Raw genomic sequence first — 17,059 nt, forward strand, 5'->3', positions numbered from 1 at the left:
TAAGGAAAAAAAAAAAAAAAAAAAAAAAAATGTAAAGGCTGTAAGTCAAATAAGAAGAATGAGTATACTCAAATATTTGCAAGAGATACTATATTACTAAGAGAAGACAAAGAGGAAATAGAACAACTAAACAATGAGTTAAAAATTGTAAAGACCAAGCTGGGTGCTGTGGTACGCACCTGTAGTCTCAGCTACTTGGAGGCTAAGGTGGGAGGATCGCTTAAGCCCAGGAGTTCGAGTCCAGCCTGGGCAACACAGTGAGACCCCATCTCTTAAAAAAATTGTAAAGACTAAAATAAATTCCATGGAGAGGGGCCTTTAAGGATGAAATGTGTGTACAAATAGCAGTTGCAGGTTGTCAGGGAGGCCTTGGATAGAGCTACTACCCTGGGATCAGCTTCCATCTAGCTTCTGGTGGCCTTCCTTTTCCAAGACCACCCACGCTCCCACTCCAACATAGTATTATACTCTAGTACCAATGGCTGTGTGGCACCCAGCAACCCCCCTCCTCCCTCGCTGTGCCTGATGCCCTGTCAGGCTTGCATCTGGCACTGCTCCTCTCAGTCTGCCTCCTCAACCCGCATACCTAGCGCCCAGTCTGGAGCACCTTTACAGAGGCATCCGCCCACTTCTGTTCTGCTCCTGCATGCATGGAATGCACATAAATGTCCTTCCCAGCTACTGAAAGATGTGAAAAATCTCAGAGATGAGACATTCAGCTGACTCATGTTTTCAAACACAGGACAAAAGAAAAAAATGAGGACAAAGGTGTATTCTGGAACACAAATCAGTGAATTTATGGACAATGTATGGCAAACTCCAGAAAGGGTTATTAAACGGATGGTTTGTGATCTCTAGAAAAAAAGTCATGACAAAACACTCTTTCTCTCTCTCTCCCACCCACTTCTCTCTGATATGGCCACTTGGCTGGTAGCTTCAGAAACAGCAAAGATAGAGTATATTTAGATTTTTGAAAGTTAGTCCTTGATGGATAAGGTAGAGAAATGGGGTCTGGATTAGAGTACAGTAATATGGATTTGAACATGTAAAACAACTATTTTTAGAAAATGTTTGGTAAGTGGATTTATGTTGAACAGTAAAGTGATTTCTAGTGTCATGCCTCAAGGACTTACTATTTGGTTTCTTTCCCTTATCACACTTTTGTGTATTACTTGAATGAAGATGAAGAAGAAATGCATATTAAATTTTAATTTTCAGATGTCACACAGCCAAGAGAGATGGCTAACTCATATATGGCATCAAAATCTTAATGGTTTTGACGTGTTAAACAATAGACTGAGAGTACCCAGTGAAATATAACAGGCATAATTATGCAGTTGTATATTCAGGTTTCAAAAATTAACTGTAAGGCCAGGTACAGTGGCTCCCGCCTGTAATCCTGGCACTCTGGGAGGCTGAGGCGGGAGGATCGCTTGAGGTCAGGAGTTTGAGACCAGCCTGAGCAAGAGTGAGACCCCGTCTCTACCAAAAATAGAAAGAAATTAGCTGGACAACTAAAAATATATATAAAAAATTAGCCGGGCATGGTGGCACATGCCTGTAGTCCCAGCTACTTGGGAGGCTGAGGCAGTAGGATCGCTTGAGCCCAGGAGTTTGAGGTTGCTATGGGCTAGGCTGACGCCACGGCACTCTAGCCTGGGCAACAGAGTGAGACTCTGTCTCAAAAAAAAAAAAAAAAAATTAACTGTAAAAGTATAAGGTTCAGTTTGGCATTAACTCATAAAAAATGCTGAGAATCTTTGATAACCACATTTTTTATATAAGCCAAGACTGTGATATATACAAAAAGTACAAATGCGAACTTTGGCAGCATCAACAGATGTGCGTGTCCAAACCACAGGTGGGAATGGTCTCACTAGTCTTTGACAGTCAACTCATGTTTAGAAAACTATGTTCAATTCTAGGTGCCATGCATCCAGAGGGGCATTGACATGATAGACTGGGTCCAGTATTAGGATGAGGAAGGATTTGGAAACATGTCATCCAAATAATGTTTAACTTGGAGGAAAGGATTAAAGGATGATATGAAAGCCATCTTCAAATATCTACAGCAATTAAATGGAAGAAGGAACAGCCCTGTTATATATGCTTCAGGGGACAGAACAAAGAGAACCAAATTAAAGTTTCTGGGAAGCAGATTTCACTTACAAATAAGAAAGAACTTTCACATGACTAGAGTTGTCTAACAACAGAATAATTATTTTTGACAAGCTGTGGGCTTCCTATTTTTGGAAGTCCTCAGGGATTAGATGACCACATGTCAGAGAAAATATGACTGAAACTCTTAGCCAATGTGGAAGGTGGAACAAGGCTGCTGCCAAAGTTACATCCAATTTCAAAATTCCAGCTGACAGTGCTTCAACTGAAAGATCTTGACAACTCCTGAGTGGCAAGTCTTGTACAAAAAGAAAAGTTACAATTAAACCCTTTTTCTAATAGGATAAACTGTGAAATGCATTGTAAACACCATAAAAAACATTCTATTTTACTTAGAATAACAAATTATTTTCAGGAGTCTATGGGTGTGAGGCTAGGGTCTCACTTCCTCCCACCCCTCCCTCTGGTCCCCTATCCCTAGCATCATTTGTTAAAAAGAACAATAAAAGGGTTAAAAGAAAAGAGAGTCAATAGGAACAGAAAATCCACTGATCTTAATTCAACATCTTACTTTGGCAAAACTGGAAGGAGAAAGAAATAAGAGAATTTTTTTTTTTTTTTTTTTTTTGAGACAGAGTCTTACTCTGTTGCCCGGGCTAGAGTGCTGTGGCGTAGCTCACAGCAACCTCAAACTCCTGGGCTCAAGCGATCCTCCCACCTCGGCCTCCCAGAGTGCTAGGATTACAGGCATGAGCCACCACGCCCGGCCATAAGAGAATTTTTAATTAATTTCTCAATCACATGAATTCACATGCAAAAATACAATAAGAATGAGTAGTACTTCCCAATATTAAAACAGCAATAATAATAATAGCAATGACAACAAAGGTAATCCTATATATCGCATTTACTATGTCCAGCAGCACTGTTCTAAGATCTATTTATCGTCTATCCTCTCAAAAGTCCTACGAGGAAGATACTATTATTATTCTCATTTTACAAAGGAACAAACTTAGGCAAGAGTAAATTGTCCAAGTTAATACAGAAGGTAAGTGCTGAAGTCAAGATTCAGAGTTCTTGTTCTTAACCAGTGTGCTATAGTGCCTTTTACTCCTAAGCAAACCAGAAAACATCGCGATTTCATTTGAGAAGACATGCCTATGCTACTAATGTCCTTTGCATACCTATGCACAAGGGCAATTTTTAAAATACATACTGCAGATTAGATAAAAGTACATCAAGTCAAATAACTTATGATGAAACCGTATTTATAAAGATGATAGAAAATTAAAGGCATCATTAAATTAATTATGTGCCTTTACTACAACACATTTTTTTCACCAACGTAAAAATGCCATATGGTTGTAGAACAAATGTCAATAGGAACTGGAAGTGGAAATTTTCCACATTTTCTGTTAAGAAAAAGGTCATAACTATCTCAATTGATTAAGTACATTTTTCAGGTAATACTTTTTTTTTTTAAACCAAAAGGCACCAAGTAAGACTGAGGTATCATCACATCCTCTACTAAGTCACAAAGCAAAACAAGTATATTTTTACTTAAATCCTTAACAAAAACTTATTTTTACTAATATTCTTTTTTTTTTTTGAGACAGAGTCTCACTCTTATTGCCCGGGCTAGAGAGCCGTGGTGTCAGCCTAGCTCACAGTAACCTCAAACTCCTGGGCTCAAGCGATCCTCCTGCCTCAGCCTCCCGAGTAGCTGGGACTACAGGCATGAGCCACCATGCCTGGCTATATATATATAAACATATATATATATATGTTTATTTGTCCAGCTAATTTCCTTCTACTTTTTTTTTTTTTTTTTTAGTAGAGGCGGGGTCTAACTCTTGCTCAGGCTGGTCTTGAACTCCAGAGCTCAAGCAATCCGCCCGCCTTGGCCTCCCAGAGTGCTAGGATTACAGGCGTGAGCCACCACGCCTGGCCTTTACTAATATTCTCAATCAAACACACTGACTGCAGCAGTGGTACCTGTAGTTTCACACAATGACAAGACCAAATATTGCCTCAAGTTTTTCTCACTATTTAAAAATATCCAATCTCAGGGTTCATCATGCTATATTTAAGTCATTGGGAAAAGATTAGTGAGCTTAAAATGACAAATATAATTTGGTCTATGTGTTAATATTTTTACTGCTCTCTAATAAAATAGCAGAGTATTCTTCTTTTTTAAAATAGCCTGTAAAACCCCTATAATATGGATTTGTACTGAGCGTTAAGATACTCAATTTTAAACAAGTTCTATGTAGGTTTTTGTGGAATTAACATCATTTTGTATAATTGCATGGGAGCAATGGCATTTGTTACACTGCTCTCCTTTCTTTTGCAGGGTCCTGGGACCCAAAGCCCATGGGGGTGGGTGATAAGAGGAGCTATGGGCTCTGGGAAGGGTAAAATGTCACTGTCTCCACACATGGTGGCCTTTCAAACACCTTGGAACAGATTCCCCCAGATGAAGCCACACAAGAACATTTTCTTAATTTTTTTTTTTTTTTTTGAGATAAGCCCTCACTCTGTTGCCAGGGTTAGAGTGCAGTGGTGTCATCGCAGCTCACGGCAACCTCGCCCAGCTAATTTTTCTATTTTTTGTAGAGAAGGGGTCTTGCTCTTGTTCAAGCTAATCTTGAACTCCTGATCGCAAGTGATCCTCCCATCTCAGCCTCCCAAAGTGCTAGGATTACAGGTGTGAGCCACCACGCTTGGCCCCCTTTTTAAAAATCTTATAATGGGAAACACCCTTGAGATGTTTGCCTCCAATAGGACAACTACTGATTAATTCATTTCTGCTGTGTTTCATAATAATATGAAAAATAGTTGTAGAGGGGTAGTAAGCAAACCATAGTAGGGAAACTCTGGGGCTTGACATGTTTGACCTTGGGCAGAGCAACTTCTCTAAGCCCTGGTTTTCTCACCTGTAAAATCAGAAAGATAATATTTATACCACACAGAATTATTGTGAAGAACAAATAATGTTATGTGAAATGAGTTTGACATCAATAAAATGCTATACAAATGCAAGGTTAGAAGAGGAAGGGAACACAGGGAACACTGCAAAACCTAAACGAAACCTTTACATAAAGCACCTGGCTTTAATTATAAATATTCATAGATTATTTTACATAGATTCATGAAGGTGTTTGAAGTATTTAAAATTTCTATTAGTGAGTTGGAAATGTTTTTTTTTTAGGGTTTCACTAAATTTTATAGAAAAAAAAGTGACATAAGTTAAAAGCATTACCAAGAATGAGCATATGTAATACAGAATAAAAATACTTTTTATTTTTATTTGTTTTTTTTTTGAGACAGAGTCTCACTCTTTTTGCCTGGGCTAGAGTGCCATGGTATCAGCCTAGCTCACAGCAACCTCAAACTCCTGGGCTCAAGTGATCCTCCTGCCTCAGCCTCTTGAGTACCTGGGACTACAGGCATGTGCCATCATGCCTGGCTAATTTTTTTTATATATATCTTTTTAGTTGTCCAGATCATTTCTTTCTATTTTTTAGTAGAGACGGGGGTCTCGCTCTTGTTCAGGCTGGTCTCGAACTCCTGACCTTGAGCAATCCACCCGCCTCGGCCTCCCAGAGTGCTAGGATTACAGGTGTGAGCCACCGTGCCCGGCCTAAAAATACTTTTTAAAGTGAAGCTATTTGGGAAAATTGCCTCTGCTAATAAACACGTAATACACTTGTAACTCTGCTCTTCATTACCATTTTTTTTAGTTACTTCTATCAAATTTATTTAGATCACATAATATAAACATGATATCAGAAGATGAAAAGCCTTTATGCAGCAAAGAAAAAAAGAGCATTATGTATGGTATATATTGGGAAACATGTATGTTTTCGAAAAATGAATTCCCAAATCATCTTGACCATTTTAAATTTAATCGATTCCTCCTAAAAGAAAAAAACTGCATTATAAAGGCATATTTGGTGTGAATTTTCCTCGCCCTCTTCTGCACACATGGCTCAGTCTGGATGGTGTGCAGCCTCCTGCTGGGAGTGTAACTTTAGGACTTATTTCAAGGCTCACCCTCTCTGCTAAGTACATTTATGAGTTCATGCTGTGGCGTACCATCCACAAAGAGCTGAACATAACCCAGCAACTTATTTCATATGAATTATCATCTCTGAATAGATACATCCCTATTACTGTATATGTATAAATACCTCTAAACCATATGTTTATATAGGGTTAGAAATTTATATGTAGTTTAAAAAATTTTACTAGTACACTTAAAATTGACCTGAATTGTTGATACCATGGCTAGGCGTGGTGCCTCACACCTGTAATCCTAGCACTCTGGGAGGCCAAGGAGGGAGGATTGTTTGAGCTCAGGAGTTCGAGACCAGCCTCAGCAAGAGCGAGACCCCATCTCTACTAAAAATAGAAAGAAATTAGCTGGACAACTAAAAAGATATAGAAACAAAAATTAGCCGGGCATGGTTGCACATGCCTGTAGTCCCAGCTACTTGGGAGGCTGAGGCAGAAGGATTGCTTCAGTTTGAGGAGTTTGAGGTTGCTATGAGCTAGGCTGATGCCACGGCACTCTAGACCGGGCAACAGAGTGAGACTCTGTCTCAAAAAAAAAAAAAAAAAATTGTTGATACCATGGCATAGAACTGAGGCAAAGTAGTGCTTGCCACCTCAAGGAGCAAGGGTCACTTTGTAGCTCAGGGTATGAGCAAATGTGCCAATTTCAAAATGTAATTAAATGAGACAAATTATACAATTTTTTTTTTTTTTCTGAGACAGAGTCTCACTCTGTTGCCTGGGCTAGAGTGTGCCACGGCATCAGCCTAGCTCACAGCAACCTCAAACTCCTGGGCTCAAGTGATACTCCTGTCTGAGCCTCCTGAGTAGCAGGGACTACAGGTGCACACTACCAGGCCCAGCTAATTTTTTCTATTTTTAGTAGAGATGGGGTCTTGCTCTTAGGCTGGTCTTGAACTCCTGATCTCAAGTGATTCTCCTACCTCAGCCTCCCAGAGTGCTAGGCTTATAGGCATGAGCTCCTATGCCTGGCCTTAATTCTTATTTTATGAACTTTCACTGACATTTGATAGGTTTGGCATTTGAGGTTAGCAATATGGAATTATATTACATTTAGGATTAATTCTACAGGAAAAGCAATCATTGCTTCTTGGTTATCATGTCTTCCAAAGGAAAATTTGATGATATATAAATAATCATAGATTTATCCATATTCCAATTCAAAGTTAATTTTGAATTTTAGTATATTCCAAAGAGGAACTTAATTCTGCACATTGAAATTCAAAAAGCAAAACTGGGACCGTGAAGCTTTTTAGCAAACTCTGTAATAGAAATTCAACAAGCAAAACATGTCATAGGCTATAGACTGCAGCAATGAGCCATTCTTGCCTGTAGGTTTTTCAGGAGTGAATCAATAAATAGTAAGCTTTATAATCTCATGACAAATACTATGCCGGTTATTTAATTAAAAAGAACACTGTGGGACAAGAGCATTCACATTATGTAGGAATCAAACAGTCCTGGGGGTTATTTGAGGAATACATAAACTACGTAAGGGTGAATTTGAGTTTCTATTATTTTACTTGAGTCCATATCTTATACATTTCTTATGTCCTCCTCGTGTCCCAATTTTCATCTGCTTTAGTATTTGGATGGTGATACCTGGGCCATTTGTCTCAAACTACCACCACCACTTTTACATGCCCCTAGATGCCTAGTATTCTAACATGCACCCTGATGTAAGATGAGCTTAAAATACATTTATGATTTCACCAGAAAGCATCTCAAACAACAGAAGAACTCTATCCACTGAGAGTAATGACAATGAAATAAATGTAGATCTTAGTCATTTCTTCTAGATACGTTGCATCAGGCTGGGAGCAAATATATGGGGTGAAGAAGTTACTACCTGGGCCACATAAGTATAATCATATCTTCAGGATTAATATCCTGAAGATATCTTCCATATCTTCCAGATGTAGGAGGTCTCTATGTTATGGTGACACGCAAGGTATCTGTTAACTTAGATCCTTGCCTCTCTTAAGAGAATGGTGATAAGAACTTGTTTTAAATGGTTATGATCTATAAAACTTTTTTGAAAAAGTGAAGAATGCTTATCAGCTTAAAAAAGTCACAATAATTATTATATGGGTTCAGCAAACATAAGTCCTAGGACAGTCATTTAGACAATCACATTTCTTAGACCAAAACTATGTTAGATTATAGAACCCACTTTCTGGGTTCTTGCAAGACCAGAGCCTGCATACAACTTCTCTTATAGTATATTTAAAGCACCTTGAGAAGCAGTATGGACACCATGTGGGTCAGCAGCCCTGGGTAGAATCTTGATTCTGTGAGATAATAACTATGTGAACATTGTTAGGTTACCCCTTCTCTTCTCTGAGGGGATTCAGAGGGGATTCAGGGATTCTGATAGAACCATTGATTAAGGTGCTTAGTGTGTGTTTTGAAGATAGTGCACATTGAAAAACATGCACACAGTGTCATTAAAGAAAGCATAGCACATAGAAAGGCCTACAACTTTTTCTAATAGGTGCACACAAATCTTATCAGGAATGAATCAAAGATAAAGGTTAGCATAAATTCTTTAGATCTAGAACAGGGAGATCTTCCACAGGGGGCACCATTGCGCTGTGCACGAGTTAATCTTCCGAGGAACAGCTTTGGTTTATGATGATCTAGTGAATAGTTAAGATCTTTCATTAAGCCAGAAAGTCAAGGACCGGAGGGAATGGGGTAGGATCCACTCACCCACAACCCTTAGTAACAATATACACATCGCTGAGCTGTGTTGCAGGTCTTGTGATCCCTACTGTTACCTCAGTAATTTTGTTTGAAAATTGAAGGGGCACAGCCACCCTGTTATTTCGGGAAAGATGGTTAAGTACATCATCAAGGATCGATACTCTGTCTGATGTGGTCAGTGGGGAGGCTGAGTAGTGCTTGCAGACACTGCGTAGGAAACACGGAGAAATGGCTTCAGAAGTACCAACTAAAATTACAGCTTTCTGATGGATCAAACAGCTTGAAATAACACAAATCCTTAAATTCTGCACAAAATTTGACTGTAGGATTAGGGTATGAGTTTGGAAATATAAATCTAGGTAATGACAAAGACTTCTAACTTAATAAAACTACATTCAGTATGTACACAGAGGTGTCTCTCTTTTCTTCTCTCTCGAAAAAACCCCCATAATTCCGGAAAACCCATGCCTCTCCACTGTACTTTATGACAAGGAAAGAGACAGTACTCCCTTCAGATGTACTTTAAAACTGTTTTAGTGGATTAAACAGGATCTTCTATGGGGACAGAAGGCTCTAGCCTCTACATAAAGACATACAGGCACTTCCTGTGCACAGGTGGCTCCTGACGCCACAAACTGGGAGCAATAATTGAATCCAGCTCTCCTACAGTGCAGAGCATTCACCCACAGAACCAGCCTGAAGGGCATTTTTAGTTAGCTTTACAGACTAAGATTCAAAAGATTACCCCAACTGCATCTTTGTTTCAACCCAGGGGGTGCAAGGCATTGAGGGAAGTAGCCATTTGGTTAAAAATATACTTGGCGGGGGATAAGAGGAACAAAGGTAGAGTTAAATATCCTTTATGAATTAGAAAAACAGAGTATAGGCACAAACTTGTGAGACATCTTGGAAATCATTCATTCAATAGTCAACGAATATTTATTGGTTCCCCACTATGTGTCGGGCACAGTGGTAGGCCCGCAGGGTATGATGGTGAGGAAACCCAGACACCCTTCCAGGCTTACAACCAAGAATTGGTCTTCATCAACAACCTAAGTCTGCCTCAGCTTCCTGATAAATGTTAGATATTATGTAGATACATCATTTTTTTAGGGGCCAGTAATTCAAAACGGTAAATTTAAGAATGGGAGAGATTGCCCCACTAAATATTATTGTTATGAGCGAAATAATTTAACATTTAATGTATAATATTAAAAACCAAAGATCAACAAGCTAGTAATACGAGATTTGAAGAAAAAGAAAGGGATTTATTACTGCCTACATTGAAATAGTATCAATAGTATTTGGGCTAACAACTGAGAGGGCAGCATATTTTACGATGTCATAAAGAGATTTATCATTGAATTCATTTAATAATTTTATTCATGATTCACGAGGGAATAGAGATTATGATTATTAAATCTGTTGATGCCACTGAGGTGTGTGGGATTGCTAATACCTCAGAGAATAAGAATCTAATTTTAAAATAACATTAAGAAATTAGAGGAATAGATCATCAGAGCGAGATGATAGTCACTGGGGACAAATGCAAAATAATATATTCAGAGACTTAAGGAAAAAAAAACAGCTTGATGATGGGGAATGAATGAAGGTCCAGAGGGCAACTCTTTTGCAAAAGGACTTGAGGGCTCATAATGAGGCACGACACTGGTTTAAGGTACTAACTACTGCATATGTGAATAGAATTTATTCTTGATAAAAATTTTCACATGGTACAAAAGCTTCTATGCTTTACTATAGACAGAAATTGACCAACGATTATTATTCCATCATTAATAATTGCATTTTGTAGGAGATTTGAAATCAAAGTAGTAGTTGCAAAAACCAACAAATAAATTAATTATTTTGAAAAATGCATTAAAGAGAATCTATCCATTATTGCTGCAAGGAAAAACACTTGCTTAAAATGTGATTGCCAAAAGAAAAATAACAAGTGCTATCTGATTTTTAAGGAAATGAGGAGTAGGGGGTATTTAAAACTGGGACGGCAGTTCTGGCATTAACTTCCAGCACCTACCGCTGTGGTTAGGCCACCAGGTCAACGCCCCAAGTCCCGTGAAGGGCACCACGTTTCCATCCTTTTCCATCGCCCTCCAGCCTCTCCAGCACTCCTGGAGGCCCAACACAAAAATTCACGGCATACAAAAGGCAGATTTTCCAACTATGCATTTCTGACTATTGTGCCATAGAAGCAATTCTTTAGGAGTCCAGAATTAAATTCTGGTTATGCCACTCAATACATAATTTCAGAGGATTAATTTTTCAATTTTCACCAGCTTAGGTCATAATCTGAAAAAATTCCAATTCAAATTGGAGTCTACACTTATAAAACAGAAATCTTTAAAAAGTACAATGTATTTCTTATTTAAAACATGCTTAAGTGTTATCACTATAATGCCCTTATTCATATTTTCATGTTGCCTTCCAGTCTTTATCAAGCATATAGAATTTTAGATAGTTGTACCCATATCATAATGGTATTTGGATTTGGATTTTTTTCTTAAATTCTACTATAAACATCTTATCTAATTGTATCACAAATCTTTTATGGAAAAAGATAGGAGAGGAGAATGTCAATGGTCCTACAGTCTCCATAATTATGACTAAAATAGAAATCCTAAATGTTAAGACATCTTCGCGAGGCTAGAGGAAATGAGAGATTTAGTGCATACAGTGGTGCTGTATGGAATATTTTATCAAAGGAGCTAATGTAAAGTCCCAGGGTAGGGGAAGCAGCATCTGCCCAAGAGAGGGGTACATGGAAGAGAAAACACAGCAACATCTGGTCTCTAAATGTGCCAATGTGAAAAATTCTCAGAGCCAGTTAGCCAGGGTTATGGGAAAAAACAAGCAGCAAAAATTGTCTGCCAAAAACAAACAAATAAATAAATAAAGGAGTCTGTCAGTAGAGAAAGAACAATAATGTTTACAAAAAATTTTCTATATTCAAAGTTTAAAAAAGTAGTATTTTGGACTCAATATGCAGCAAAATGGTTGAAGCGGCTATGTATAATAAAAATTAAGTGACTAACAGGGCAAACCTTGGAAAGGATAAACATGACGTGAGAGGAAAGACTGTTTTTCTCTAAAAGGGAAGTAATGATATGTGATCATGCAAATGCAACTGTCTGTGGACATTACTGTTTGCTGGTGGGAAGAGAATTTTAATGTGTACCCTATGCAAATGCATTTTGTAATAAAACAAAATGTGCAAGGACTTGTGGGTTGAGGAGGGCAGAGGAAAGCAGCAGCTGCTAGATGCTGATGCCTGAGAGGCACGGGAGGACAGAGCCAGAGGACCATACCACTCTGGAACCCTGAGCAAATTCTAGGAGACAGGGCAGGTCAAAAACCCCATCCTTCTAAAGAATATCTCTTACACCTGACTTAGAACTGAATGAATGCCTAAAGAATTAATATGTGCAAGATCTTTCTTTACCCAGTGCTTAACCTTGAGCTAGCTATTAATTCTCTGTGCTTACAGTGAATCTCATGAGAGGACATTAAAAAAAACAATAACAGCAAAAAACTCACTTTTCTGTCAAATAATACGAAATGCACAGTAAAGACTGGAGATAGCCGGGTGCAGTGTGGCATGTGCCTCCTACTATTCAGGAGGTGGAGGCGGGGGCGGGGGCGAGGGGGATTGCTTGAGCCCAGGAATTTGAGGCTACAGAGCTCTATGATCGCACCTGTGAATAGCCTGAGCAACATACTGAGACCTCCATCTCTAAAAAAAAAAAAAAGACTAGAGATAAATATAAAGCAAGCCACTGTAAACCATTTAGAATCTCTGTGTCAAAATTAACACAAATGTCAAAGCCTATTTAAGGCACAGTCCTAGGCACTTGTGAACGAACGAACAGAAGGCAGACTCCACAATTCTGAACAGTCTGGTTTTGACCAAGTGATAGTTATTCATATCTGTATATCTGAAGCAATTATTAAAAAGAAATTGGGAAAAAGTCTGTGTCTCTGTGATGGAGATATTTAAACGAGCCATTTTGAAAATGTTAAAAAATTAAAATTGTAGAAAGTCGAACCATAGGTGCCATGTTTTGCCTGAAGTGGTAAAAATACCATCTGCCTCAGTCTTTTAGCAGCATGCTTATTTCAAGTAGCAGTAGGCTAAACTACAGGCATACGCTCGACTCCAGCTGGGGAAAATACACAGACGTTTGTAGATGTTTTTCTAAGCAAGAGTAGTCAACATATTCGTTTTCTTTTAGACATATATATTAGTTACCATAGCAAACCAAGCGTGAACGTGGTCGGAGAGGCTGTTCCACCAGTCCCAACACAGACCCAAGATTTCCTACAATTCAATAGGTGGCACTCTTCCCTCTAGCACAGAACCGAATCAGCTGAGCTTAACCTTGGGTCAGAAGCCTAAGCAACACGGAATAATCTGAGAGATACACACCCAGGGCTGCAGAACAATTGTTGTAATTAAGATCCCCACAGCACTGTGCACAAGAACAAAAGTGTTAGCGCCAGCTTTTTGGTCCAATTCACTTCTGGGAATCACATTCTATCTAATAAAACTTCTGCAGTTTTAACTATGTAAGGAAGATGTTCCTGTTTTTCCGTCTTAGAAGCTACTGAGGTAGAACTGTCTTCCACACTTAAACAGCTTCCACCCTTGCCCACCCCCAGGTGAGTGAGTTTCAGCAATGGGCAGCCTGACTCCAGTGCTTAACTACTTTAAGAGGTAGTGAGAGACGTAATGAATTAATAGCTGTCAAGTGCTTTGATATCTCTGGATGAAAGACACTACAGCAGTATAAAGCATTCATATCTAGGCCCTATCGCAACAGGAACTCAATTAAAAAGTAACTCGATTCCTTATCCGAGTGTTTGAGTACAGACCACTGTTTTGCTGAATGTGACAGGCACTCTGAGGATCCAGCTAAGAATGATTTGGAAATGATCACCTCTTCCATGCTCCCTGCTACTGGCAAAATTTGAGTGATGCCATATAAAGCCACAGAGGGCATGACCAAAATAATGTTCTACGGTTTCTTGAAATCTGATTTTTCAGACAAGATATGGCTTTTGAGTAAATACTCATCACTTGGAAGTAAAGAAACTTTCAGCAACAGACCATTTCACAATGGTCTCCTGAAATGGCCGCTGAGGTTGTTAAATATAATTTTATACATAACTCCCACCAGGGGACCCCCAAGCTACTGAGCATGATGACTGCACTGGTTAGCACGAGCATTGTGAGCAGTGAGACCACACAGAACAGAGATGAGGAGACCTGAGATCATGATACGTATTGCTAAGGGCCCACAGCACACTACATGAGGGAATACCGCAAGCTGCAACCTGTAGACATCTCCCCGTGACTTTGTAGACAAGGATATAATCTTTCTTCCCTGTGTTACTTGGGTTTAAGTCTGTGTAAGGATGACAGGTTTGCATTAATTACCTAAATCAAGTCATGGTTTTAAATATCAGAAGAGCACTACATATTCAAGGAGGGGGGGTGGGTTTCTGTTTACTGGCATGAGAAATATTGTCACTGGGTGCTTGAGAAGGCAACCTTAGGCAACAATGGAGTGCACTGCATTATATAGTCAATATACTCTTAAATGACTAATTTGAGTCTACAATTCTTGATTCCAGGCCTTTCCCAGCCTCCTGGACTTCTAACAGAACACCAAGGCAACACTCATGCACACACATTTGTCAAGCGCTCCTATGCATACCGGTGCCGGGGAGGGGTGATGTGACCATGAATGAGGCCATGGAGGCCACTGCCTTTAGAGCTTTTACATTGTGGTGGAAGAAGAAATAAATAATTAAATAAAAGTGATAATGATGATTTTAGGATATGATAAACATTTTTTTTCTTTATTTTTTTTGAGACAGAGTCTCACTTTCGTTGCCCAGGCTAGAGTGAGTGCCATGGAATCAGCCTAGCTCACAGCAACTTCAAACAACTGGGCTCAAGTGATCCTCCTGCCTCAGCCTCCCGAGTAGCTGGGACTACAGGTGTGCGCCACCATGCCCGGCTAATTTTTCTATTTTTAGTAGAGACAGGGTCTTGCTCTTGCTCAGGCTGGTCTCGAACTCCTGAGCTCAAACAATCCACCCGCCTCGGCCTCCCAGAGTGCTAGGATTACAGTTTTTCTTTATTTTTTGCATACAGGAAGGGAAATGATAAAAGTTAAGAGGAAGAAAGTAGAGCAAAGGGGGAGTGGCTATTTTAGATAGGGAGGCCTGAGTCGAGGGAGCCTGTGACGGCCAGCTTGCAGCAGTCTGTTGTTCACAGTGGTAGTCTTGGCACACCGTGATGGTGCCTCGAACATATTAGATATCAAATAAATAGTGGTTGGGTGGATAAGGAGTGAGTCTGGACCTCAGTAGTATAGAGGGTAAGAATGTCTCCTTCTGAATTTGGAATGGGCCTAAGAGAGTAGAATAGCACTATTCTAACCTGCTCATTTTGTCCTGAGAAAATGAAGGAAAAACCAGAGATTAAGTGACTGATAACAGATTTCACAATGAGTTGGTGGCAGAGCCATTGCTTGGTCCAGGGGTGCTCTTATCTGTGCACCATATTTTTTTCTTTTCCATTTTCCAATGGAAATCTCTTCCATTGTCAACTGCTTCTGCGATAAGAAACCTTTGAGGCATTCTCTGAGTCATAAATAATGTTATCGATTATAACAAATGTGCTGCTCTGGTGCAGGATGTTGATAGTGGGGGCGGCTGTGCACGTGGGGGCTCAGGGAGTATATGGGAACTCTACTTTTCACTCAGTTTTGCTGTGAACCTAAAACTGCTCTAAAAAATAAAGTACTAACAACAAAAAGACTGAAGATGTCAGGAAAGATGCTGAATTCAGTTTAAGACATGCTGGGCTCGTAAGCCTGTGGGAGACCCAAGAAGTATGTCCGTATCCCACGTTTAGGTATATGATGAGGCTCGAGTAGACATCTAAGACAGAGTGACCGATATGGAAGCCCTCAGCTTAGATGTGCTCCCATATTATCTAGTGTTCCTTTAAGGAGGCGAAAGTTTGTGAGGCAGATAAAAGGAGTGACTGCATTTTAGGCAAGGAAAGGAGAGTAAAGGCACGGAGCCATGGCTGTGCACCTCTGGGCTGCCAGACAGTGCCAGGTTCCAGATCAGCCCTGGAGAGGTCTTTGTGGGTTTCTGTTGGCCCATCACAGTCAGCACCCTTCCAGGTCATATTTCTTCCACCCTGTCTTCAGCGTGCAGGTGTGATCATACCCTGGATATTGCTGAGTGTTGCATAAATCAGATGGCTGGCATGTTCCTTTAGCCAAGCAGCTGTGTGCATGCAACACACCTGCTAAATGTTTCATTTGTCCCTGAGGGGAAAACAGAATGTCACCCAAGTGTGTTCATGGGCTTGCACTGGCACACTGAGATCTGAACTCCTGCAGCAGTTTTTAACCAGAGCTGTGTGTCAGAATTGCTAATATCTGTGGAGACTTTTTCAAACCACTCTGGCTTGCCTCTGCCCTGCTCTTCCCCTCAGGGGATTCTGATTTTGGTGAAAGAGGGCATGACGCAGCGATACCCAGGCATGTAGGTTTTCACCTGTTCTCACAGGTGATGTTAGAACTCCTGCCTTTAGGAGGAGTGCCCTGTGTGGTGATTCTCAGGTATTTTCTGATGGCCTCAAAAGTTGGTTTCCATCCATAGGCCATAGGCATCTTTCCAACAATGGCTAGTGATTTTACTCTCATAGCACTTACCACCTCCTGACATTACATTATCTATTTATTTGTTTATTTAGTTATCTATTTCCCCCACTAGCTTGTAAATGTCCTGAAAGGAAAGACTTCATCTGGTTCACTCTTGTATTCTCATACATAAGGTGTCTGGAATGAAACAGGCACTCAATAATAAACACACTTATTGTTGAATGAATCTTATTCTACCTGCTAATGCATGTTACTTAACAGGAAATATCCCTTAGCTCTAAATGTGATGATTCCCTCTTGACCTTTCAAATATAAATAAAAAACAACACCGAATTGAAATGTATAAAACTGTGTAGTACGCAGAAAATCTGCCTACCTTAGCATAGTCTAATATTCCTTTTTCTTGAGCCTAAAAAAGAAGAGAGGGGAAAATTAATTCATTAGTTCTTTAA

General features: G+C 39.7%; 1 protein-coding gene across 1 annotated transcript in view; it reads right to left on the bottom strand.

The window, feature by feature from the left end:
• Positions 1-17,059, bottom strand: part of PDSS2 (prenyl (decaprenyl) diphosphate synthase, subunit 2) — a 250,669-nt gene that overhangs the window by 8,022 nt on the left and 225,588 nt on the right. The window contains exon 7 of the mRNA XM_012651232.1: positions 16,984-17,016. Coding sequence (XP_012506686.1) covers positions 16,984-17,016 — 33 coding nt within the window. The remainder of the gene's footprint in view (positions 1-16,983; positions 17,017-17,059) is intronic.

Source organism: Propithecus coquereli, unplaced genomic scaffold (genome assembly GCF_000956105.1).
Source record: "Propithecus coquereli isolate 6110/MARCELLA unplaced genomic scaffold, Pcoq_1.0 Scaffold35, whole genome shotgun sequence".
Classification (NCBI taxonomy): domain Eukaryota; kingdom Metazoa; phylum Chordata; class Mammalia; order Primates; family Indriidae; genus Propithecus; species Propithecus coquereli.